Genomic DNA, 26887 nt, shown 5'->3' on the forward strand with positions numbered 1-26887 from the left:
ATGACCAACTTAAACAGCAGCAATAGATGAGCGATCGCCTCTGATTTTACATCTACAAGGTGGACCTACTAGGTAGGAGTGTCTAATAGAGTGGACAGTGAGTGGACACGGTATTTAAAAACCCCAGCAGCGCTGCTGTGTCTGATCCATTCATACCAGCACAACACACACTAACACACCACCACCATGTCAGTGTTACTGCAGTGCTGAGAATGATCCCCCACCTAAATAATACCTGCTCTGTGGGGGTCCTGACCATTGAGAAACAGGGTGAAAGCAGACTAAAAAAGTATTTAGAGAAACAGATGGACTACAGTCAGTAATTGTAGAACTACAAAGGGCTTCTATATGGTAAGTGGAGCTGATAAAATGGGACAATGAGTGTAGAAACAAGGTGGTTTTAATGTTATGGCTAATCAGTGTATGTGTGATGATCAGAACCATTGTCCTCATGTCTAATTTATAGCTCTAGTAAAGATGGGGTTGAAAAGCGGGGGGTGTGATTTTAAAGGTTGCATTGTGTGGTGGGACATTACTGACTATTCTTTGTGAAATCAAAGTGCACTACCAAGTGCTTAGCAGTACAGTGAAGCTGGTACCACTAGGTGGAAGCAAAGCATGTATCCCTGTAGCATGTGGCCAGCTTCTTCTGATAACACGGACTCTTGGGGTTTATCTGGTAAACAGTCAGTCTGGCTAAGCTCAGGCAAATCCCCAAGGAGATATAATTCCATATGGCGTAATTCTAGAGGGTATTTGCTGTTGATTACATCACTTTACGGAGAACAGTCACATCAGTCTCACAGATGTTGTTCTGCCAGCGTCGGTGTCAGCATTTCATGGTTATTTGGCAGTGTTGACATTAATGCGGCACTGCAGCACTGTAAAATTGCACAGGGTTTATTATTTTGTCCATCATCGTTTCCAAAACTGCCGTAGAGCAAGACAATCATTTCTGAATGTTAGAGCAGTCATGCATCAAGCAGGCGACATGATATTCCAACAGACCTTCTGGTTGATTTAATCTGATTGTGTTTAATATCAGGTCCAAGGCTGGAATTGACTGAAGTTTTATTAAATATTCTTTGAAAGACATCTTGGATTGCAGAGAAAAGGGAAAAAAAATACATAATCGTAAGAAAAAAATCAGGACAGGAATATAAGAGGGAAAGATTAAGGGCAGATGAGAGAGGTGAAAGTGTTTGTGTGACAGGGCACACTGATTCATCAGTCCCAGCAGCATTGATCGACTGGCCGCTGGGCCTCTGTGTAAAAGCGTGAGGATTAACAGACTTTCTAGAGGTAATTAATTTGGATGCTGGAATGGACTTCTTAGGACTGCTAAGTGTGCACTGATCCAATGCACAACTGCTTGCTTGCATTTCTAAACACACACACACATGGCCAGATATATAAAGCTAAAAAGCCCTTAACCTGTAGTTAATCTATTATATGCTTTCAGCTTTGACGCAACAGTTTGGGAAGGTCCTTTCCAATTTCAGCAATTTTGGTACGCAAGCAGCTTCGTAGATCCCTGACTTCATCTTCACTGAATACATTTGAGATTAATTAGAAAGTTAGATTGTCAATCACGTGTCCAGATAAAACATTAATGCCTCATCTCACAAATAATTTGACTGCATAGGAACAAATTCCCACAGACAAATCTTGTAAAGAGTCCTTATAAAAGTCTAAAGGCTGTCCAAAGCTCATTGTTCTGAAATCGGTGACCAGCAAAGGACATAAAGAGGACCTGGAAACTGCTTGCGCCACACAAATGATTTACTCATTGGAAGATGGATGAAATGTCACGCAAAACAGGTTCCCGCTATTTGCGCTATGCCTAGTAAATCAAAAGAAAAATACAACTAAGCGCGCTTCCAGTAAGCCCACTTTCCACCTTCTATCTTTTACATTTACGTTTACGGCATTTATCAGACGCTTATTCAAAGGCACTTACAATTCTGACTAAATAAATTCCAGCAATTCAGGCCGTGCTCAGGTGCCCAACAGAGGCAACTTGGCAGCGGTGGTGCTTAAACCAGTAACCTTCTGATTACTAGTCCAGTGTCTTAACCACTAAACTATTGCTGCTCTTTTATTTTTCCATACAAATGAGTGAGACACAATGCACCTTAAAACTGTAGGATTAGACCATGCGATGAATTATTTGAGCATATATGAACAGGAATAGTTTGACTGCAAAATGCTAGGAATGTTATTTGAAACGGTCTTTAAGCAACTTTACGTTTGAGGACTATTTGTATTAAAAAAATAGTAATTACACAGTAATGCTGGCTCATGACAAAGAAGCGGTCGGTGGTTTGACATGTCAGAGGAGGCTTGTGCTAGTCTGCAACTTTTCTTGTCCAGGTTGGGTATGTGTGCGCCAGAGAAATTGCAAGGGGAAGTTAGAAATGACTTTTGGGATAAAAGGGGGGAAAATGTGGGGGAAAAAAATGCCTTTCAAATGTTGACTAATAGCATTATTGGTGTACTTCATGCTTCAAAAGAGCATTTAGGATTTATTCACATGAACTGTTTTGGGCAGAATACAGCTACCAAGTAACTGCAGGTAAAAGTAAAAAGAAAATTGAGGTAGCTTATTAAAATGATTTAGTTGTTATTGATTTAGGTAATCAAGCAAATTCATGTTCCAGAATTAGTGTGTGTAGTGCATTTCCACCCACCTATAATAAGTAGTGATACAAATTATCTATATATGTTTCTGTTCATGTTTCCAGTTTTTTTGCTCTATCTACAGTTTTTTTTAAATCTAAAACGACTTAAGTAAGCTGAGCAGTTCAGGGTTAGGCTATGCTTCATGCAATAACCATGCTTATAGTGCTTAACGGTTGTGGGATTGCTAAGCTGGAATTTTAAACATTTAGTTTTTATAGTGAATGGTTATTAACACTGTCATGTTTTTGGTGGGGAATTTTTTGTAACAATCTGGACCATTTCTGTTTCAAATAAATATGTAAATGCCGCTCAGGTACCCCAAGAAAAATACTCTAACATACCAGAGCTGGGATTTCAAATACATTGAATACATCGTATCGAATGTCAGCTCTGCCATCTGGCTGGGCTGGGCAGCCAAATGAACAACGGTTGGTCATTGGCAGTGGATGGTCATTTCGGGTTAATTGGATACGACTAGATTGCTGGACAAATTTGGGGAAAATAAAAAATAGAGAATAAATGGCCATTCCTATTTTTATTACATTTTTTTTCATATGCATACACATATCACAGACTTAATTCTGTATGAATTTAACATGGACATATTATAAGAATAGTAGTTTTATAAAGCTTTTGGTTGTCCAGTCAGATTCATAAATTTGTAACTGACTTTTTGTCATTAATTAACTTCATGTTTTATTGTGTAAGTAAACATTAGTTTATCACGTACTAAAGCCTACAGATCTGGTAGTTTTGTGTTGAATTTGTGCAGCAGTAGAATGTTTTGGTCAAAAATAAAACTCATAAATGTGTGGACAGTGTAAAGTGGTGTGTAGCATTAAAATTGTAAGTACACATTATTTGTAATTGCGACATAAACATTGTAAACTTGCCATTTGCTGTTTGTAGCAGTTCTGTGTGGCATAAACATAAAACTGGACAAATTCAAAAGACTCGGACATTCAGTATTTTAATATGGATTTGAAAAAAAATCACTTAAGTTTTGTTGCAGTTATTAAAGTTCAGTTTCAAGCACTAATAAAAATCAGTTTATCATATTTATCATTTTTATTAACTTTATTCTAGTCATGGTTGTTTTACCGGAAACACTAGGTACAATTTCTAATCAATATGGTTTTGGTCAGAAACACAATCCTAGATACAGCCAATCATAACTGTGTAGAGACCCGGGCGACCAATAGCCCTGCTGAGATTCAAACCCTAGTGCCTGTATCATATTGTGTACTGTGAAAATGACTTTAAGACTGATAGATAGATGATCGTTACATATTTGAGCTGATCTTTGTTTATGCTTTAAATTGCATATTAACATCATATTTTGATTTTTCCATGCCTAAGGCTTGAACTTTTTAACCTACTTTTTGTTTTCCCTTTCTACATGTTCACAGCATGAATTATTCTACTGGTATATTTGTAATGTAAAAGACACAAGGTCAACAACAAAAAAAAACATTTCAGTTATAATTCACAATCATGTGTACGATAACTAGACGTCAGCCAAACGTTCATGACAGGCACAGTGATAGGTTGTTGCTATACACTCCCGATGACATGGAATAATATATTTACCTTTTACAAAGAGCTATTTTGCACCAGCCTCAGATGTGGGGTGTGATAAGACAGCATGGCATATGAAGACTGTTACATGAACCGCCTCTGAAGCCTTTATTCTCTCAAGACTGCTCATCAGTCTGCAATTACAACAGAAACGATAATTGCGATGAGACCGTTTTGGGTGATAATTTCATTCTAATGATTAAATTATGCTTCAAAGTGACGTGTGTTTCCTTAATGTATTTTCTATATTATTCATCACCACCTATGATCCGACATCAACACCTGAGATGTTCCACTGGAACACAGCATAAAACAGCTGCCAGTTGGGAGAAGACGTATTGATATATAGAATAAATAAATAACTCTGTCTCTGTCCTTTAAACTTTTTGAAGACCCCTTGTGTAAATAATACCGGGTAAGTCAAAATGATGTCAACACTAATGGATCTATTCCCCTCGAAATGTTTGTCTGGGCTTTAAATGGTACTGTTGCTCGCTGGTTCATGTAATTAATGAATCTCATATACAATTTAAGCATTATATTTGTCCCTTTAACTCCCTTTGTAGTCTTATTCATTTACCCTGACCGTACCTAAAACACGCCCCCTCTGACACATGTACTGGCCAACTGCTTTTTGACCAGCCAGCAATGATCACAACTGCAGCAATAATGATAAATCCCTTCAGCTCGCCCACTCTCAGGCATAGCCAATCATATCTGTGTAGGTTCCCAGTCGGCCAACAGCGGAGCTAAGATTCGAACACAATGTCAAGATCTCTGGGCTAAATTATTGGCCTATTTTTTTTTTTTTAAAGAGGACTGTCATGCATTGGTATGACAATGTGTTTTAAGAACAAGCATTGCTGCTGTCATTTTAATATTAAACTGCCTTTTTGTTCCATTGTTTGCCAGGTTTCTATACATCTCTAAACGAGAATAACATCTAAATTACTAAATATAAGCAATCATGGGTGGTGCAGTGGTAAAATCACGGCGGCTCACTATCATTGACATCCATGGTTCTCAGCCAGCTGTGCTATCGGTGCTATATAATCACAATTAAACTACAGTTAATTGTGCAGTCTATAAATGTGTTTGTTTTCCTTATAGAATACAGAGTTCACTTTTGAATTATGAATAATTTGATGTTCATGTGCAGAGCTAAATATTTGTTGTAGCCTAGTGATTAAGGTACTGGACTAGTAATCATGGAATCAGATTTCATATACACTGATCAGCCATAACAATAAAACCACCTCCTTGTTTCTACACTCACTGTCCATTTTATCAGCTCCACTTACCATATAGAAGCACTTTGTAGTTCTACAATTACTTACTGTAGTCCATCTTTTTCTCTACATACTTTTTAGCCTGCTTTCACCCTGTTCTTCAATGGTCAGGACCCCCACAGAACAGGTATTATTTAGGTGGTGAATCGTTCTCAGCACTGCAGTGACAATGAGTATGAGCTGTGCTGGTATGAGTGGATCAGACACAGCAGCGCTGCTGGAGTTTTTAAATACCGTGTCCACTTACTGTCCACTTCTACCTAGTTTGTCCACCCTGTAGATGTCAGAGACGATCGCTCATCTGTTGCTGCTGTTTGAGTTGGTCATCTTCTAGACCTTCATTAGTGGCCATAGGACGCTGCCCACAGGGCGCTGTTGGCTGGATATTTTTGGTTGGCAGTGACGGTGAGGTGTTTAAAAACTCCATCAGCACTGCTGTGTCTTATCCACTCATACCAGCACAACACACACTAACACACCACCACCACGTCAGTGTCACTGCAGTGCTGAGAATGATCCACCACCCAAATAATACCTACTCTGTGGTGGTCCTGTGGGGGTCCTGACCATTGAAGAACAGCATGAAAGTGGGCTAACAAAGCACAGATGGACTACAGTCAGTAATTGTAGAACTACAAAGTGCTTCTATATGGTAAGTGGAGCTGATAAAATGGACAGTGAGTGTAGAAATAAGGAGGTGGTTTTAATGCTATGGCTGATAGGTAACATTGTATCCTGTACCACTGCTACATTTATTTGTCCCAAATAAAGTGATCAATGTTTGAGAAGAACTCAAATATGAAATATTCATATTGACTACTGGGCCACGGAGTTTCCTGACAGTGGTATTGATTGGATTAAGTGAATGGTAGCTCTAATGCATCCCTGAACACAACAACCAGGCACACGATGAGAAAATAAGAGGCTGTCTTTAAGTTTCAATCTGCTTAACTGGTAATGACTGCAGGAAATTCAACACTTAGTACCGTTCATGAAACCGAGCAATGGAATAGATTCATAATGACTGCAGGACTAGTAACTTGTTCACTAAAATGACTAGCATTTGTTCGGATAAACGTCATTGCTTTTGCATGTTAACAGAGACAAAAAGCCAGTTTATGTATCTGTATACAAGTTTAAGAAGTATGCAATATAGTGTAGAGTAGTGGTGGTGCATTTAAATGTGTACCCTCAAACACACACACGTACATACACACACATCCGTCTTTGCCGAACCTCACTGAGAGCTGATCGATGAAAAGATGGAGAGGTACAGAAACCGTGTGAGAGGCTGGAGTGGGTGGGAGAGGGCAGGACTGTTTGTGTGTCATTTTCAATAAAGATCGGATTTACAATAAGATAGCCTCCACCCCCTGTCCTCTCTCCCCTCCTTCTCACAACATTTTACAACTCTTGGCTCATGCTCTCCACCTATAAAATACAGCAAACATAAAATCCACTAGCACTTAGGAACTGTCCTTCTGAGAGAAGTGGACTAGGGAGGGGTAAACATCCTTTTTACACCACTAAATCCATCTATCTGTCTATCCATTGATCCATCTGTCCATCTAGTAAATGGGGGAGGATATACTGTTGCAGGTTGCTTTATTAAGATTCATTGCTTCATAAAGAACAGGTTGTTAAACTGCAGGTTAGAAAGGGCGTTACATTTAGTGAATTTGAGGCAGCGCCAGTAGAAATGATTTTGGTTGCTCTTTTGATCTTTTACCTCATATTTGACATGTAAATACTACAAAAAAATTAAACAACATAATTTTCTCCACTTATGACCATTTGTGACTACTTTTTACCAGCAGTAGCTCAATGGTTAAGGTACTGGACTAGTGATCAAAAGGTCACTGGTTCAATCCCCATCGTCCACTGTAGTGCCCCTGAGCAAAGCCCTTAAATACAACAAAAAATTAAAGAGCAACATTTTGCCCTCTCATGACCAATGGTAGCTCACCGATTAAGGTACTGGACTAGTGATCAGAAGGTATCTGCAGGGTGGGGGCCGGACTATGTGTGGGTGGGTGGGTCTTCATACGCTGTGTAAGGACCCTGATTGTCGGAAGAGACACCTGTGCAGAATGCATGGGCGACAGAGGAGGACTGTGCACGTGTCGAAAGAGGCGTGTACAGCGATGTGCTCTCCTCGGATGCAATCTGGTATCTCTGGTAGCAGCGCAAGACAAAAATTGAGTGCACTAAATCGGGAGGAAAATGGGGAGAAAAATGCATAAAAAAAAAAAAAAGGTCTAATGATCAAAAGATTGCCAGTTCAATCCCCACTATCGCCCACTGTAGTGCCCCTGAGCAAAGCCCTTAAATAAAAAAAAAATTTAACAGCACAAAGCGTCTGCTAAATGTCTGTAAATGTAAGCCTCTTATAAAATTGTGAGTTTTCTAAAACTTTGCATGTATCAAACTTTGTATCATGACCTTTACATTTCTCAGTGCCTGTATAAATACTGCTAGTCTGACTGCATTCATTATGACTGAGCAGCAAGCATTGCAGAAGGAACGTTTAGGAAACTCTCTCAGCAAGTAGATCATTAATTTTCAGGAGGGAAAAAGTCACCAAAGCGACTTTAAGTCATTTCTAAGTGAAGAGCAAAATCAGGTTTCACAATAATCTGTACAAACAGTTATTTATCAGTAGTACCAGACTGTCTGACGGAGAAGGCATGTAAACTCAACAACACTGTTATGAGTCTGATAGTGCTATTATGCTCATGGAATATTTTGCTGCAATCTAGCTAGAATGGCTTCATCTAGCCAGAATGACTCTTTTGGAATGACATTTTTTAAGTCGTGATCTAAATCCTGAGAAGATGTGTAGTGCATAGTGTCTGTTCCAGTTATTCAATCAAAGAAAAATTCAAAGGAGTGCCTTGACCTGCATGTACATACAACTTTAGTGTAAGTTAGCAGCTCTTAAGAAAACACATGTTGTAAATACTCAGTCCTGTTTTCTGTAGAATAAAGAATCAAATCTATTTTTTGTATATACAGAATAAAGAAGCCTGCATGCTTTGTTAGCCCGCTTTCATGCCGTTCTTCAGTGGTCAGGACTCTCCCAGGACCACTGCAGAGCAGGTATTATTTGGGTGGTAGATCATTCTCAGCACTGCAGTGACACTGACATGGTGGTGGTGTGTTAGTGTGTGTTGTGCTGGTATGAGTGGATAAGACCCAGCAGCGCTGATGGAGTTTTTAAACACCTCACTGTCACTGCTGGACTGAGAATAGTCCACCAACCAAAAATATCCAGCCAACAGTGCCCCGTGGGCAGCATCCTGTGACCACTGATGAAGGTCTAGAAGATGACCAAGTCAAACAGCAGCAATAGATGAGTGATCATCTCTGACTTTACATCTACAAGGTGAAGCAACTAGGTAGGAGTGTCTAATAGAGTGGACAGTTCTTGCAGATCAATTCATTACAAACATAGCAATAGAGTTTGAGATCATCTGGCTGTACTTTTCTACATTGTGTTTTAATTTCTGCTCATTTGAAATACCCAGTTACATTTTGCAGGGGCTCCTATAATATATGAAATAATATTTTTATTGACCTGTAGTGATATTACCCAAGCTAGAATGCTTTTTGTGCTGATTCTTTTGGTTCTCGTTACTGTAAGTTTAAAAAGGGTTAAAACTATAGATGCAATTACTGTAATGCTCTGACAGGGGTTGCTAATAATAAGAAGTCTTTGTCTCTGTTAAAAAAAAAAACAAGATTTCTTCTTAAAAGTCGTATTTATCAGTTGACCCCATAACTTTAGTAAAATATGTTTGGCAGCAAGGTGTTTGGCAGCAAGACTGTATCTTTTAGGCGTACATCTTTTTGTCAGATCAGCTTGGCTTAAATTTGACAAGTTTATTTAAATTTTCCGTTTGTGTTTCCTCTTTTTCGGTTCTGTTTGATGGAGAAGCAGGATGTACTGTATATTCTAGGTTTCAGATCAAAGATAGAGCAAACCAGATTCCTGAGAAGGCGGATGAATGATCCCAGATAAAGGAGATGCCATCTTATATAGTGGATTGAAACAGAAACAGAACCAGACTTCCTTTTTTTATTATTCCACTGGTACTTGAGATAAGAGGCCTGAATCTGTGATAAGGGAAATTTAAATGATTATTTTATGTCTCAATATGACTTATCTAAATAGCCTCGGAATGTATTCTGCACACCCGACCTGTGTAAGTCACAGTAATGGCAAAGAGAAGGATAATAAATGCAGTAAAGGAGAGTAAAACCATGTTATGCTGATAGTTCCTGATGGTTTCATTCTAGAGTGTATAATCCATGTGGATATAACCACCTCCTTGTTTCTACACTCATTGTCCATTTTATCAGCTCCATTTGCCATATAGAAGCACGTTGTAGTAACTACAATTACTGACTGTAGTCCATCTGTTTCTCTACATACTTTGTTTCATGCTGTTCTTCAATGGTCAGGACAGGTCATGGTCAGTAGGTATTACTTGGGTGGTGGATCATTCTCAGCACTGCAGTGACACTGACATGATGGTAATGTGATAGTGTGTGTTGTGCTGATATGAGTGGATAAGACACAAACACCTCACTGTCACTGCTGGACGGAGAATAATCCACCAAACAAAAATATCCATTCAACAGCGCCCCGTGGGCAGCGTCCTGTGACCACTGATGAAGGTCTAGAAGATGAACAACTCAGCAATAGATGAGCGATCATCTCTGACTTTACATCTACAAGGTGGACCAACTAGGTAGGAGTGTCTAATAGAGTGGACAGTGAGAGGACACGGTATTTAAAAACTCCACTCATACCAGCACAACACACACTAACACACCACCACTATGTCATTGTCACTGCAGTGCTGAGAATGATCCACCACCTAAATAATACCCACTCTGTGGTGGTCCTGTGGGGATCCTGACCATTGAAGAACAGCATGAAAGGGGGCTAACAAAGTATGTAGAGAAACAGATGGACTACAGTCAGTAATTGTAGAACTACAAAGAGCTGATAACATGAACAGTGAGTGTAGAAACAAGGAGGTGATTTTAATGTTATGGCTGATCAGTGTATGTTCCTGTAACCTGCATGAAATAAATGAAAGAAAATGTGTCTCTCTCTAAATAGGCCCGAAAAGATGTCTTATTTCTCAATGTGCGTAAGTCATTAAATCTGTTATCTGTTGCAAATGAGGTTCAGCATTCCAAACTCCCAGTTCGGAGCCCTCTGTCACAAGCGTAAGCGAATCTAAAATGAGTTCACGCAGTGAAATCTCACATCTCTCGGCGTATGTCATATTGTCGCTAATTGGAAGTCGGGCGCGATGAAGGGAAACAGTTGTCACATGCCTAATAAATTCATTGCAATCAGAGGCGCTTACGAATTTTCACTTAAGTGTGATGCTATTTTTCCTGCGAGCTTATGAATTTCTGACATGTGCGAGAAAATGCTGGTGGTGCTTCAGAGAGCTCTGTGTACCAGGCTAGATTCTGCAGATGAAACCATAAACGTGACACGCTGCGATAAGTCAATGAGCAAATATTGATGCCATGAGTGAATTAGCAAACATTCAGATCTGTGAATGGTCCGCAACATCTGGATCTCCCTGCCCCGCTTTGTTTGAACTGCTCTCTGATCTGTGACACTTTCGAATGCTGAAGATTTAATGAACAAGATTTAAAACAAACTCAATGAGCTTGCAGAAAGGCTTGCATATCAATTGTTGCAGACCTTGTTAAAAGCCTCCCACCCTTTCCATTCTCCCCCAATCAATCGGCACTTTAGCTCAAATGAAGGAAGCTTGAATGTTGCTGTTCTCTTACTCTAATTTGCTTAATTGCCCGATGTGGTAAATGCAGGAAGAGGAGGCAAGCTGTTCATCAGGGACATCATCTGAGAGCTTTGGCTATGTTTTTGTTAGGCTAATGTCAAAACGTTCCCGGTTGGGTTCCGCACAGTACGATGTAAAATTATACCAACTTTCCAGCTTGTCAGAATGATCGTTTCTCCATTTAAAGTGCTAATTCTGTGTTCAAGTAATGAGTCTTTAGGCTAGAGTCCGAGTCGAGTCCGGAGTCTTTAGGCTAGAGTCCGAGTCGAGTCAGGAGTCTTTAGGCTAGAGTCCGAGTCGAGTCCGGAGTCTTTAGGCTAGAGTCCGAGTCGAGTCAGGAGTCTTTAGGCTAGAGTCCGAGTCGAGTCACGAGTCTTTAGGCTAGAGTCCGAGTCGAGTCACGAGTCTTTAGGCTAGAGTCCGAGTCGAGTCACGAGTCTTTAGGCTAGAGTCCGAGTCGAGTCACGAGTCTTTAGGCTAGAGTCCGAGTCGAGTCACGAGTCTTTAGGCTAGATACCGAGTCGAGTCACGAGTCTTAAGGCTAGACACCGAGTCGAGTCACGAGTCTTTAGGCTAGAGTCCGAGTCAAGTCATGAGTCTTTAGGCTAGAGTCCAAGTCAAGTCACGAGTCTTTAGGCTAGATACCGAGTCAAGTCATGAGTCTTTAGGCTAGATACCGAGTCGAGTCATGAGTCTTTAGGCTAGAGTCCGAGTCAAGTCACGAGTCTTTAGGCTAGAGTCCGAGTCGGGTCATGAGTCTTTAGGCTAGAGTCCGAGTCAAGTCATGAGTCTTTAGGCTAGAGTCCGAGTCGAGTCACGAGTCTTTAGGCTAGAGTCTGAGTCAAGTCATGAGACAATAAAATATACACAAAACATATACTGGAAATAAACAAATAATATGTAAGTTCAGATAAAAACAACAGATTAGTGGCTTTATTTTGCCGTTTTACTTAGTGCCTTTACTTTCTTAGGTACCAGTTAAAAACTTAAACTGCTCCAGATGCTATTAAATTTATAACCGTGTGTCCCATTAGAAATATAATCCGTTATTTTGTAAATGTGCTTATAATTAAAAACCTCCAAACTTTTCCCGGTTGTGAAGTAAAACACTAACTTGTTAGAAAGCCAATCAAGCGTTTCATTGAGAATCATCTGTGTGACGCTGCAAACTAAGTAAATAAGAAATAACAGCATTTCTTACTAACAATTAAAATCAGAAGGTCTGATTGGTTTTAGAAAGCGGTCTTTCAACCATTAGCGCCAATTCTGCAGGAGCGTTCCATTCACATTATGTTACTGTGAAGTGCACTACGTAGGGTATTCCACCATTTTAAGTAGGGAGCGACGCTTCATCACTACGCCGGAAGCTGGCTGGAACATTTAGCCATTTCATGCGTTGCGGGTTAAAACGGCCGGAGCGTTATTAGAGAGCAGAAAATGACACGATCAGAATGATGTTGGATCATATATATAATTGTCACACGTAACTAATGTTGCTGACTTTCGTTGTCCACAAGTCATTTCATGCGAGTCACGAGTCAAGTCCGAGTCATTTGAAACAAGTCCGAAGTCGCTGTGTGTGCGACTTACATAGACGTCAGGAGGGTGTTGGACTGACTTGGACTATTTAACTAACTAGCTATCAAAATAATCTGCATCCAGACTAAGTAATAACTGGTGCAAAGTCAGTTAACATGGTCCTGACAGATTAGACTACATGCAGGTACAGTTAAGTGCAAATGTGTGCATACCCTTAGAACCGTGGCATTCCTACTTTTAAGGCAGAAACAGAATTATATACATTTCCATATGAAATTTCCATATCCAGTCAGGTCCATAAATATTTGGTTGTTTTAATTGTCCATCACAGCATAATAAAGTTGAACAGAAATGACATAGATGTGCAGCCTCTGATTTACTTTGAGAGTATGTGGATCCTTGTGAGGTAAATGGTGAAGAAACTGCAGCTCTTTTCTACTTTGTCCATCACATTTGAAGTGACCGAAAGCAAAATTGGACAATTGGTTACTCAGCCCTTCCAGAGCCGAGTGAGTGTCATTCTGTTATTATTGTAACTCCAAATAAGAAAAGGAAAAGGAAGAGTTGCTCTCAAGTATAACAGTTTTAATCTTTTTCTGTCATTTGTCAATATGAGATCCAAAGACTTGTTAATGGCAGTGAAGTGAACCATATTTCTTATATATAAAATATAATAATAATGTTGCCAAATCAACTTTTTTTGTTTTACTATTTTGTTTATGCATGTTTCCCTTCTCCTCCCATTTTAGCATAGTCAATTCATCTTCCGCTGCTGGAGACTCCGGTCGTGTTCGAGGAGGGTGTTTTTGCCTGCCTCACACTCCCTCCGACGTGTGTGCAGTCTCCGACCCCTTCTTATTCGTCCACACATTTGATGAATTTGCGCTTGAGGTCAGCATTCGTGATCTCCTTTCTCCTCCACTTTCTGTACAGGCGCCTCGGCCTACTAAGCAAGGTCCTTACAAAATGTCAAAGACCCCACCCACTTACAGTCTGGTCTTTTACCCACCCGGCAGAATTTTGGCTGCTGCAGGCACAGCCGACCGGTAGCAGAGCAGAATCCCAGAGCTGGTGTGCTAGCGCAGTGGTCCACAACCACCGGTCCGTGGGTCATTTATTACCGGGCCGCACAAAAAGAATAAATAATTAGAGACACTACAGCAGCAATGAAAACACTACTTTTTTATGGGTGTTATTGTCTCCAATCACCCCTAGGTGGGAGCAGCGTCTCGTTGCAGCGAAAAAAGCTCATTTTTGAGTAGTACAGTTATTCTATTTTAAATCCCCCCCCCCCGCCCGTCCGTGAAATTATATCTTATATGAAACCGCTTTGCTAGAGGATTATCCCGCTGTGCCACCTGGGTGCCCAACTTACATTTTTTTAAAAGAAAAGATACATTGTTAGTTAGAAAACTCCGAAAAGCCCTGGAAGACCAAAGTATACACCTGAAGATGACTATAGAATTCTTTCTCTTGTAAAGCAAAACACAATCACAACTACTGGCCAGGTCAAGCGCACTCTTCAGGAGGTAGATGTGTCTGTATCGAAATTAACAATCAAGAGATGACCACCAAAATAGAGGGTGTACCCCAGGATGGAAAGACAGATTGGTGTTTGCAAAAAATAAAATTAAAGAAAAAAAAATCCTGTGCAGTTCTGGAACCACATTCTTTAGGCAGTTCAGACCAGTATAAACTGTGATGGAAAGTATGAAGTAAAGATTGGATTACTCACGATCTGACATACACCGATCAGCCATAACATGAAAACCACCTTCTTGTTTCTACGCTCACTGTCCATTTTATCAGCTCCACTTACCATATAGCAGCACTTTGTAGTGCTACAATTACTGACTGTAGTCCATCTGTTTCTCTGCATGCTTTGTTAGCCCCCTTTCACCCTGTTCTTCAATGGTCAGGACTCTCCCAGGACCACCACAGAGCAGGTATTATTTGGGTGGTGGGTCATTCTCAGCACTGCAGTGACACTGACATGGTGGTGGTGTGTTAGTGTGTGTTGTGCTGGTATGAGTGGATCAGACACAGCAGCTCTGATGGAGTGTTTAAATACTGTGTCCACTCACTGTCCACTCTATAAGACACTCCTACCTAGTTGGTCCACCTTGTAGATGTAAAGTCAGAGACGATCGCTCATCTATTGCTGCTGTTTGAGTTGTCATCTTCTAGACCTTCATCAGTGGTCACAGGACGCTGCCCATGGAGCACTGTTGGCTGGATATTTTTGGTTGGTGGACTATTCTCAGTCCAGCAGTGACAGTGAGGTGTTTAAAAACCTCCATTAGCATTGCTGTGTCTGATCCACTCATACCAGCACAACACACACTAACACACCACCACCATGTCAGTGTCACTGCAGTGTTGAGAATGATCCACCACCTAAATAATACCTGCTTTGGAGAGTCCTGACCACTGAAGAACAGCATGAAAGGGGGATAACAAAGTACGCAGAGAAACAGATGGACTACAGTCAGTAATTGTAGAACTACAAAGTGCTTCTATATGGTAAGTGGAGCTGATAAAATGGACGGTAAGTGTAGAAACAAGGAGGTGGTTTTAATGTTATGGCTGATCGGTGTATATAAATATATATATACACACACATACACATAATTTACATTGTGGTTATCTTTTCTTGCAAAATGCAAACTTAACACAAAAACGCTGTTCAGCACACGTGTTATAATTTTAATATTTTATATACTGATGATAAAATTATTTAAAAAAAAGCTGTTTATTATTAACTGCAGAAAAAGTCAGAGGAAATCAAATGACAGATTTTACTTTTTGTCAGGAACATTCACTTGCAAAATGCATCATAAAAGGCAGAAAAATTAAAGGGACTAAATGCTAATCTGCTGACATTTCTAACACTTCAGCTTTACAAGCAGTCTCCCAATCTCTAGCAATGATTCAGGTAAAATATCCTCCTCAGCCTTTTAAAAGACCGGGTTCTGTTCCACATTTCATCGCTCATTATAAAAGATGCAGAGGTCCACAGTGTTGTAAATGTTTTTGTTTTGTTTTTGTGTGTTTTTTTTAAATATTTGTCCCTGATGTCTATGCTGTCAGTAGCTTACGGGCACGGATGGACATTACTGGTGGTTCTTGGTGATGACACAGTTAAACTGATGATAATGTTTACTGACCACTTTTCATCCCCTTTATCGGATTAAGTGCTCATGTTGTTCTTCAGATACCTGTTCTGTATTGATGCTCTCTTTCCATTAGCTTGCATTAGGTTAGTGATGCTTTATCTGTGTTAGCCTGTCAGTTTCAGCAACAAGTCTAATTTTCGTGATTGTGGGCTTTTAACACACTAAGCTCTTTTATTTTGGATATACGGTATATTAGAAACTGCTGTTTTATTAGTTAAATATTTTAATAAGATAGTAAACCACGGCGCCCAGGAGGCACAGCGGGATATTCCGCTAACACACCAGCGCCGAGATTCTGAACTCCTCGGTTCGAAACTCAGCATTGCCACCGGTCGTCTGAGCGCTATGTAGCGGGTATAATTGGCAGTGCCTGCAGCAGACACGTCTCTGCTAGGGCGGGATGGCCGGACTATGTGGGTGAGGTCTTTAAACACTGTGTGAGGACCCTGATTGGCAGCGTGCATAGGTGAAAAACGGTTCCGCTAAGGGCTGCACGTGGGTCGGAGGAGGCGTGAGCAGCAATATACCCACCTTGACTGCAATCAGGGATCCCCCAGCAGCAGAAGACAAATTAACTACACTAAATTGGGAAGAAAATGGGAGAAAATGCATAAATAAAAATAGAAAAAATGATAGTAAACCACAAAGGTCGGTAACAAAAGGGCTTCACTTAAAACCAGTTTCATGTGCGGGGCTATACTGGTCCTCACAGCAGAGTGTTTGAACTCGCGAGCTCAAATCTGGGCTGAGACTCTGACCTGGCAGGCTGTCCACAGAAACACAGCTAGCCATGTCCGCATCGCTATAATATGCTGGTCAGGAAGTGGAAATGACCCACCCCTTCCCAAAAAAAAAAAAGCCTGTCTAATTAGCATTTTGTTTTTTTAACTGACTATTTTTATTTTTCGCTCTTTAGCTTTTTTGCTCTATTTTATACTTTTTTTTTTTATTAAAGGGATTAAAACCAAGCAATTTAAGTTCCTTTGCTGTCATCACCTCTGTAAACCGGGAACAAAGTTATTGTACACCATTAAAAAAAATAATAAAAAGAAGAAATATGAAGACAAACTTACAATCAATTCAAGAAACTGCCTTTTACCTTGTTTTTGTTGTAATATAGGGTGTCCCCAAAAATTAAAAGGCACCCACTGTCCTCAGCACATATACAATACAGGTATACAATACAGATACACCTGTTCTCTCTGCATAAACATTATCATTATTCATGCTAACATTATATTCCCTTAACATGACCTAGCTCAAGTAAAACAAGTAATTGATGTTACAATGAATGAGAGAGAATTTAATTTAATTATACAAAATCTTTGATATTGTATAATCAATACCAAGAACTGGCACTTATTTGTTGTTTTAGGTGTTACAAGCTTGTTCTTAGGGGATCGTTATCCCAAATTGTACTGAGTTAAAAATAGACTGGACATAGACTGAAGGAGGCACAAAGGTTACGTTGGACTAGGGGTGTGCCAAGTGGGAATCGGATTTGTGATTGTCTGTATAAAAGAATCTTACCTGAAATGATGTGGAACTCGAAACATAATGAATGAAACAAAAGCCCTTCATGTGGTGCATTGGGACGTATTTTGTTTGACCAAGAAACCTCATCGTTTCGGAAAACTGCTGATGTACTGGACTGCTTAAACTGACACTTGTTAATTAAAAAAACCTGCGTACTATTTCTGTTATATGATGTATGGTTATAATGCTATAAAGGCACACCCCTACTTTGGAACCTAAGACAATGAACAAACCCCTACTCTGCTACTTTGTCTTAAAGATAGTGACCAGAAACCATAAGGGAGCGTACAGTCTATCACGTGTAAGCGTAATCTATATCTGGTATTCCACCTTCTCTGTATCCACGGTTGGTTCCGTAGCCTTGATTTGCTGTGTGATTGAGGGTGCTCCTGTAAAGGCTGGTATTATTTGAGGGAAAAATAGTATGAATGTATGTCATGTCCTCAACTTTTGCCTTCTGCTGCAAGGGCTGAAGGGCAGCCAGTGGCGTCATCTGGAAACCAGGAGTCGCGATTTCTAAAACCGATGTGTCCTTAATGGTACCAGATTCTACATAGTCATCATAATGCTTGCCAACACTGCGGGAACCAACATCACGCCCGTAGACCGAATGGTCGTCAGCCGTGAGGTACCCTGCTCTATGTCCGTACCAGCAAAAGATGCCAAAAATTAAAAATAGCGAAACACATGCAGTCACCCCTCCTATAATCCCTGCTATGGGTAAAATAGATAGTTCATCAGTGTCCTGATCATCCTCACCCTGGTCAGCACTAGGCTGAACCTGGGCATCAGCTGTCTCTGTTCTGGCACAAGCCGGATGTTCATGTTCAGTGTTGAAATTTAATCCCCCTGTTCCTAAAAATGATGTCCTTTTTCCTTTACTCACTACGAGAGGTACAATACAGACAGTATAAACTGACTGTGGTTGTAGCTGAGTGAGTAAATACTCTCTGCGGTCCCCTGGAACTAGTGTCTCTGTGATAGATCCCGTGGCTGGGTTGTTGCTAATTCTTAACCAGGACAGCCTGAAAGCCGAGGCTGGTTGAGCAGCTTCCCATGTTATATGGGCTGTCTCTGGAGTTAAAGGCTTTACACTGATGATTGTTGATCTACTGAGATCCTCGCCCTCGCCCCCTACCGGACTGTTCTGTCCTAGGTCAGGATACCTGTGTACTGGTCGTTTGGACCGGAGAGTAAACAAAGAACCTTGGGGAAGTGGGAGGGTTGTTGTGGTTGGGGAGTTTGTTGGAAAATCCTCTTTGTCCCTTTTAACTCCATCGTTCCCTCCAGCTGCTCCATTTCCTCCTCCTCCAGGCCCATCTACTGCTGCCTCACATTGCTCCATTTGACTTGTGAGGTCCCTAAGTGTTTTACCCCTGACCTTTTCTGGTCCGTGACACGTCAGACCCCGTACTGTTACTGACGAACCTCGGACGTGCAACCAGTCATGGAGCCAGCGCAGGTTGCACCCACAATACCAGGGATTTCCTCGGAGAAGCAGCTGTGAGATGCTGTCCAAGTCCCTGAACAAACCTCTAGGTAGGGTTGTAAGGTTGTTGCCTGACAAATCAAGCTTCTGCAACCGGTGCATGCCATCCAAGGAGCCTCTCGGCATGTGAATCATGGCATTGTCCTGCAAGTAGAGTCTCAGAAGATGTATGCTAGGAAGGTTTAAAGGTGGTGACTGAAGAGAGTTGCGTACCAGAGAGAGCTCTGTTAAGTTAGACAGTCGTGAAAAGGTGTCGTCCGCGATGCGTTGATTTGCTAACAGATTTCCATCAAGAAAGAGGCGTCTTAGGGAAGTAAGGCCTCTAAACGCGTGTGTTGGAATTGTAGAAATTCTGTTGTCATCCAGTCGAAGCTCCTCAAGTGATGATGGCAGCCCTGATGGTATACTTGAAAGGTGGTTGCGCGACAAGAAGAGAAGTCGTAGCCTTGGATTATTTGCAAATGCCTTGTCTTCAATGCTTACAGTTGAAATGGAATTATCATCCATGTGGAGTTTTTCCAGCAAAGGTAAACGTGCAAGAGCTGATCGAGGCAAAGTTCGTATATTATTGTCCTGTAGATGGAGTTCTCGTAACGACGGCGGCAGATGCGTTGGAAAATCATCTAGTTCGTTATCATAAAGGTAAACTACTCGAACAGTCATTCGCCGTTCCAGTGAGGTTGGCAGGCCAGCATTATCAATGCGATTGTTTTGTAAATAGAGTACAGCTGCTGTTAACGGTAAAGCCGGTATGATGCTTAGTCCACGGTCGTTGCAGTAAATGAAACCGTCATCACATCTGCATGCAGATGGACACGGAACCTCTTGGAGCTCTGCCTCCGCAAGTGCTGCCTCAGTGATGGCAGCTGTTGCCGCAGCGAACTCCAGCACCTCCACCAGTAGTGTTAGGCAAAGGAGAAGTAGGAACAGCCAATCTCTGAGTTCAATCAGACTTTCAGCTGCCATAGTGTTTCTTGTTTCTCCACACTGTCAACGTCTCTTGAAGCTTTTTTTTGGCAGGAAACTTTGGTGGACCCTGTAGGAAAATAAAGAGAAAGGTGAATGAATATGTTGTGCAGAAGTTACTGCTATGATCTATGACTTTATTACTATGTTCACTAAAGATTTCTGTACGCACATTCATGGTGTGATCTATATTCCTGGTGAATAAGGTTAAACATGGTTGAAACAGAAGCTACTCAGGTGGCGCAGCGGTAAAGTACGCTAGCACACCAGAGTTGGGGTTTTGAATACATCGTATCGAATCTCAGCTCTGCCTTCCGACTGGGCTGGGCGGCTGCATGAACAATGATTGGCTGTAGTTCATAGGGTTAGGGGTAAAAAGTCGGATCATAGGTCCTCATAACTGGTGCAACTGCGGCCCCTGCTGGCTGACTGATGGCGCCTGCACAGGGCTGAGGAATAATGCTGATGGGGGTGTGGCCCTCCGTACACAGTGCCCGTCAAATATATGAACTCGACTCGTGCAGGTGAAAAATGCAGTCTGTACTGACTGTACGCGACGTATGTCAGTTAAGAGGCGTCCTCAGTCAGCGGTGAAGGGTCACAATCAGGGTAATTGGACACGACTAGATTAAGGGAGAAAATTGGGGGGGAAAGTGGGGAAAAAAAAAAAAAAGAAAGTAAAATACAGAAAGCACTGGACATACAGGAAGCATGATGATGATAAATCAAATTTATAAATTAGATCTTGAAAAACAATTACACTTGTGTTTACAAAATGACCCATGTATTACAACAGAAATAGAATAAGAATAAATAGAATTACAGGTTACAGTTTTATATCAAGCAGGGTTTATATAAAGCAACAGTGTATTCTTAATATTCATTTATCAGTATGTATCCCGGAGCCAGTTGCAGATTAGATTTGCAGGCTAATTTACAAGCAAACTGCAGATGCTTACTTCAATTGATGTCTGCAGTGTAGCCAAGTGGTTAAGGTACTGGTCCAGTATTCAGAAGGTTGCCGGTTCAAGCCTCACCACTACCAGGTTGCCACTGTTGGGCCCTTGAGCAAGGCCCTTAACCCTCAATTGCTTAGACTGTATACTGTCACAACTGTAAGTCGCTTTGGATAAAAGCGTCTGCTAAATGCCGAAAATGTAAATGTAAATGTCTGTTAATAGAGCCTGTTTTGGGAATTAGTTTATTCCAAAATTGTAGCAAGACTGTTCAGGTTGTGTAAGGATGTTTTCCACCTGTGTTCTTTGCAAGAGAGATCCCATCCCACGTCCCATTCATGGCCAGTTGTTTTCCCAGTTGTTTTTGTACATTCAGGTTACTCCTGGTTGCATTATACATTTCAACTGAAAATCAGTACAATCAAACTAAGTAAGCAGGTTTTGTAATCTTTATATAGTGAAGGCTTAGACAAAATGATGTAAACACTATAAAAGTAGATGAAACAGTTTGTAATACGTGACTGGTGCAGAAATTTTTTTCTTGTAGTTTTAAACTTTGGAATTAGTACCTTAACATTAAACATGGGCTTTTTTAGTCTCACAGCTATTTTGTAGTTATTGGCAGATTTTTTTAAAGGTCAAAAGACTTTTTGTCATCTAATTTGTGTATTCTGTAATCTTCCCCATGTTAATGAATTTCTACCCTTAATGAAACCGAGAGTCATGGATTACTGAGTTCCTAAACATTTAGGTAAACTTAACAAGGAAAAAAAAAAAAAACATGTTCTCATAAGAATTGTTAGGAGTGCCAACAACTCCTATTACACAATGTAATTTAAATAAATACATGTATACAAAATTTATATGGATGCCAATAATTTTGAAGCTGACCATACATCACTAGAAGAATTGGTTTTACTTTTTTAATGCATTTTCTCCCAATTTTTAGCATGACCAATTTTACCCAATTGTGTTATGCTTCCGCTCTACTGTCGCTGACCCCCGCCCATATTAAGAAGAGTGAACTGACACACGACCCCTGACACACGTGTGCAGTAGCTGAGTGCATCTCTTCACCTGCACAAGGCGAGTTCATATGCGTATCAGCTTTGTGCACTGAGAGCCACACCCTGATCGCATTATTACTTTACTCTGTGTGAACGCCATCAATCAGCCAGTAGAGGTCGTAATTGCATCAGTTATGGGGTCCCTATCCGGCTCCCTCCCCTGGACGAACAACAGCCAGACGCATGGCAGAGCTGAGATTCGATACGATGTATTTGACCGCTGCACCACCGGCAAGAATTTGGTTTGTAGTTCTTAATTCGTTTTCATCTAACACAAAGCTGTTCTCAACTCTCGACTTAAGTCATCCTGTTCCCTGCTGTCATTAGCAGCTAAGTTAGACATTTTTGTAATTAGCTTTCAGATTATATCTGTATACTTGCTTATTCAGTAGCCAGAACTCAGATACAATCTTGCAAACAACACAATAGGTAATGAAATAAAATATTACTCTATCACCCCTGGTCAACAATCTCTAAAATACACTGCAACCCCAAAAAGTAGTGTCCTTGTTACTACTGGTGGCATGAGGTGGTACCTGCAGCCCATTCTGGAGCATGTAGGAGATACCAGGACACTGGCTGTTACATGAGGAGAGCTGGACAGGGCTGTAGAAAGTTTCTGCTCCTTTATGCAAGGAGGAACAAAAGGAGCACTACCAGAGCCATACAAAATGAACTTTAGTGGGCTACTGGTGTGCGTTTTTCTAACCAAACTGACTCCATGAGGGTGGCATTAGGGCACAACGTCCTTATTGTGACCTACACTTAGCTCAGCACAGTGCAGCTTAATTGATATTCGACAGAAAACACCAGAATTGGCAGATCTGCTATTGGCATACCGTTCTCTTTACAGATGAAAGCAGGTTCACACTGAGCACATGTGACAGACATAAAAGAGTCTGGAGACATTATGGTGAACTTTGTTCTACCTGCAACATCATCCAGCATAACCGGTTTGGTGGTCGGTCAGTGATGTCTTTGGAGAGTCATACAAACCTTCACATCATATACTCTGTGCCATTGTTAGACCTTAAGCTGGGGCAGTGGGCTCTGGGTTCCTCCTCTGGGTCTCTCCTGTTGCAAGACGATGTCCAGCCTCATGTGCCCAGAATGACCCTCATGTTCCCCAGACCTGAATCCAATTAGAAACCTCTGGGACGTTATGTATCAGTGCATATGATGCCGCCAAGTTGCGCCCCAGTCTGTCCAGGAGCTCACTAATGCCATAATCTAGGTCTGGGAGATCCCCCAGGACACCATCTGCCATCTCATCAGGAGCATGCCCAGACGTTGTTGGGAGTGTATACAGGCACACGGGGGCCATACGCACTACTGTATAACATTATAAGTTGCCATGATGAAATTCACTCAAATTGGATCAGATGATGATTGATTTTTTTACTTTGATTTTTGGTGTGATTTTGAATCCAGGTCATAATCCAGTGGGTTGATGATTTCGGTTTCTATTGACAGTTGTTACATCATTTTGTTCTTAACAAATGACAGTTTATATCAGTAAAGATTTTGAATGTTAACTTGAGTCTTTTGTTTATCGAGATCCAATGTGTGATATACACCGATCAGCCATAACATTAAAACCACCTCCTTGTTTCTACACTCACTGTTCATTTCATCAGCTCCACTTACCATATAGAAGCACTTTGTAGTTTTACAATTACTGACTGTTGTCCATCTGTTTCTGCACATGCTTCGTTAGCCCCCTTTCACCCTGTTCTTCAATGGTCAGGACCCCCACAGGTCCACCACAGAGCAGGTATTATTTAGGTGGTGGATCATTCTCAGCACTGCAGTGGTAATGACATGGTGGTGGTGTGTTAGTGTGTGCTGAGTGGCTGATCCACAGCAGCGCTGCTGTCCACTCGGTCCACCTTGTAGATGTAAAGTCGGAGGCGATCGCTCATCTATTGCTGCTGTTTGAGTTGGTCATCTTCTAGACCTTCATCGGTGGTCACAGGACGCTGCCCATGGGGGGACTATTCTCAATCCAGCAGTGACAGTGAGGTGTTTAAAAACTCCATCAGCATTGCTGTGTCTGATCCACTCATACCAGCACAACACACACTAACACACCACCACCATGTCAGTGTCCCTGCAGTGCTGAGAATGATCCACCACCTAAATAATACCTGCTCTGTGGTGGTCCTGTGGGGGTCCTGACCATTAAAGAACAGCATGAAAGGAGGCTAACAAAGCATGCAGAGAAACAGGTGGACTACAGTCAGTAATTGTAGAGCTACAAAGTGCTTCTATATGGTAAGTGGAGCTGATGAAATGGACAGTGTGTGTAGAAACAAGGAGGTGGTTTTCATGTTATGGCTGATCAGTTTAAGTGTTATATTTTGAGCAGTGTAGCTGACAATGTGGATCTTAGCCTTCGACACAATCAAAATGAATATATGTACATCCATTAAAAATGGGATTGTGTGGTAAAATTGTATTTTGGGTGTAAATTTACTATAATTCGAGTAGTCCAGTCCTATTTATTTCTTAGTTTTTAGTGATTTTGAATCCAGGTATCACTGGGTTGATGATTTTGGTTTCTACTGAACGTTGCTACGTCAGTTTGTACTCAATAAATTACAGTGTATATCAGTCATGATTTTTAACTTTAATCCTTTGTTCATCGAGATCTGATGTGTGATGTGTTTTTTTGGATGTGAATTTTAGCCTTTGACCAAATCAAAATGAATATATGTACATCCAATACAATTGTATTTTGGGTATAAATTTACTAGAATAAGTCCAGTCCTATTTATTTCTTTATGTTTTGTAATTTGTGTCTCTCACTTATTGAAATGACTTTTTGATGTGTTGTTTCTGATATGAAGCCACAGACTTGCACAGATTAATGATACATGAATAGCACCTGTTTGTCTCTGTACATGTTTTTGAGGTAGGTGTGTGTGCTCTTCTCTGCTGGGGCCTCATTCTTTTTGCCGCCTGCTCTCTCGAGGGGATGCACTCGGGCTTGTTTATGTTGTTGGCCAGGCCAAATGGGAGTTGGTTAGCCGCCCCTCAGCTGCACACATTGTTGCCTCAGGCAGCGACTACATGCAAAACAAGTCCTTGAACTGATCTAGCTAACATGCAAACGTGTTGGGGTTAGTTCACCAAAAGAGATTTGTAGTGAGAAATAATTTTGCATGAGGTTTGTTATGCCAATAGACTTGTGTTTATAGCAGGTGTAGAAGAGTTTTTTTTAACAAAAAAGCCCCTGCTTTGCAAACCAAATGTATGTTTTAATTTAGAAAATTCACATTTTTAATCTTATGCAGAGACATCATTGCAGATAAAAATATAAATGTGCTTTGCTTTATTTTACAGACACACTGTTCATGAACAGAGGTACCTTAGTAGAAAATACACAACTTAAATGTCATATTTAATTGCTCACTCTGTGTGTTTACATTTGTGTATTTTTTTAGCATGTAATAAACTCTCTAGGCTACAGGCAGTGTTTGCTGTTTTGTGTTCACGCTCTGTGTTCCACTCGCCTCCACTAAAACCCAAATGTCAGGCACCACTTGCGAGATATAGTTGTCATGTCACAGTTATTCAACCCTAATGCTAGGCTGTAAGACCTAAAGCTGGGTTACAACATGATTAAACCATCAAGGTGTGTGAAACCATGACAGAGATTGCTGTCATAAATGCATCTTTTTCAACTTTCCACTGGTAAGTTTTATATATATACAGTGTATCACAAAAGTGAGTACACCCCTCACATTTCTGCAAATATTTCATTATATCTTTTCATGGGACAACACTATAGACATGAAACTTGGATATAACTTAGAGTAGTCAGTGTACAGCTTGTATAGCAGTGTAGATTTACTGTCTTCTGAAAATAACTCAACACACAGCCATTAATGTCTAAATAGCTGGCTACATAAGTGAGTACACCCCACAGTGAACATGTCCAAATTGTGCCCAAATGTGTCGTTGTCCCTCCCTGGTGTCATGTGTCAAGGTCCCAGGTGTAAATGGGGAGCAGGGCTGTTAAATTTGGTGTTTTGGGTACAATTCTCTCATACTGGCCACTGGATATTCAACATGGCACCTCATGGCAAAGAACTCTCTGAGGATGTGAGAAATAGAATTGTTGCTCTCCACAAAGATGGCCTGGGCTATAAGAAGATTGCTAACACCCTGAAACTGAGCTACAGCATGGTGGCCAAGGTCATACAGCGGTTTTCCAGGACAGGTTCCACTCGGAACAGGCTTCGCCAGGGTCGACCAAAGAAGTTGAGTCCACGTGTTCGGTGTCATATCCAGAGGTTGGCTTTAAAAAATAGACACATGAGTGCTGCCAGCATTGCTGCAGAGGTTGAAGACGTGGGAGGTCAGCCTGTCAGTGCTCAGACCATACGCCGCACACTGCATCAACTCGGTCTGCATGGTCGTCATCCCAGAAGGAAGCTGACGCACAAGAAAACCCTCAAACAGTTTGCTGAAGACAAGCAGTCCAAGAACATGGATTACTGGAATGCCCTGTGGTCTGACGAGACCAAGATAAACATGTTTGGCTCAGATGGTGTCCAGCATGTGTGGCGGCGCCCTGGTGAGAAGTACCAAGACAACTGTATCTTGCCTACAGTCAAGCATGGTGGTGGTAGCATCATGGTCTTGGGCTGCATGAGTGTTGCTGGCACTGGGGAGCTGCAGTTCATTGAGAGAAACATGAATTCCAACATGTACTGTGACATTCTGAAACAGAGCATGATCCCCTCCCTTAGAAAACTGGGCCTCATGGC

The 26887-nt window shown here is 41.1% G+C and overlaps 2 protein-coding genes across 3 annotated transcripts in view; one reads left to right on the top strand and one right to left on the bottom strand.

Annotated features, from left to right (window-relative positions):
• The window catches only part of macrod1 (mono-ADP ribosylhydrolase 1), a 167286-nt gene that overhangs the window by 10071 nt on the left and 130328 nt on the right, over positions 1-26887 (top strand). The gene's annotated exons all lie outside the window — the stretch shown is intronic.
• flrt1b (fibronectin leucine rich transmembrane protein 1b) lies at positions 17411-20089 on the bottom strand. The gene has a single exon (XM_062999996.1). The coding sequence runs from the start codon at positions 20087-20089 to the stop codon at positions 17930-17932; it is 2160 nt and encodes a 719-aa protein (XP_062856066.1). The 3' UTR covers positions 17411-17929.

This window comes from Trichomycterus rosablanca, chromosome 8 (assembly GCF_030014385.1).
Source record: "Trichomycterus rosablanca isolate fTriRos1 chromosome 8, fTriRos1.hap1, whole genome shotgun sequence".
Lineage (NCBI taxonomy): Eukaryota > Metazoa > Chordata > Actinopteri > Siluriformes > Trichomycteridae > Trichomycterus > Trichomycterus rosablanca.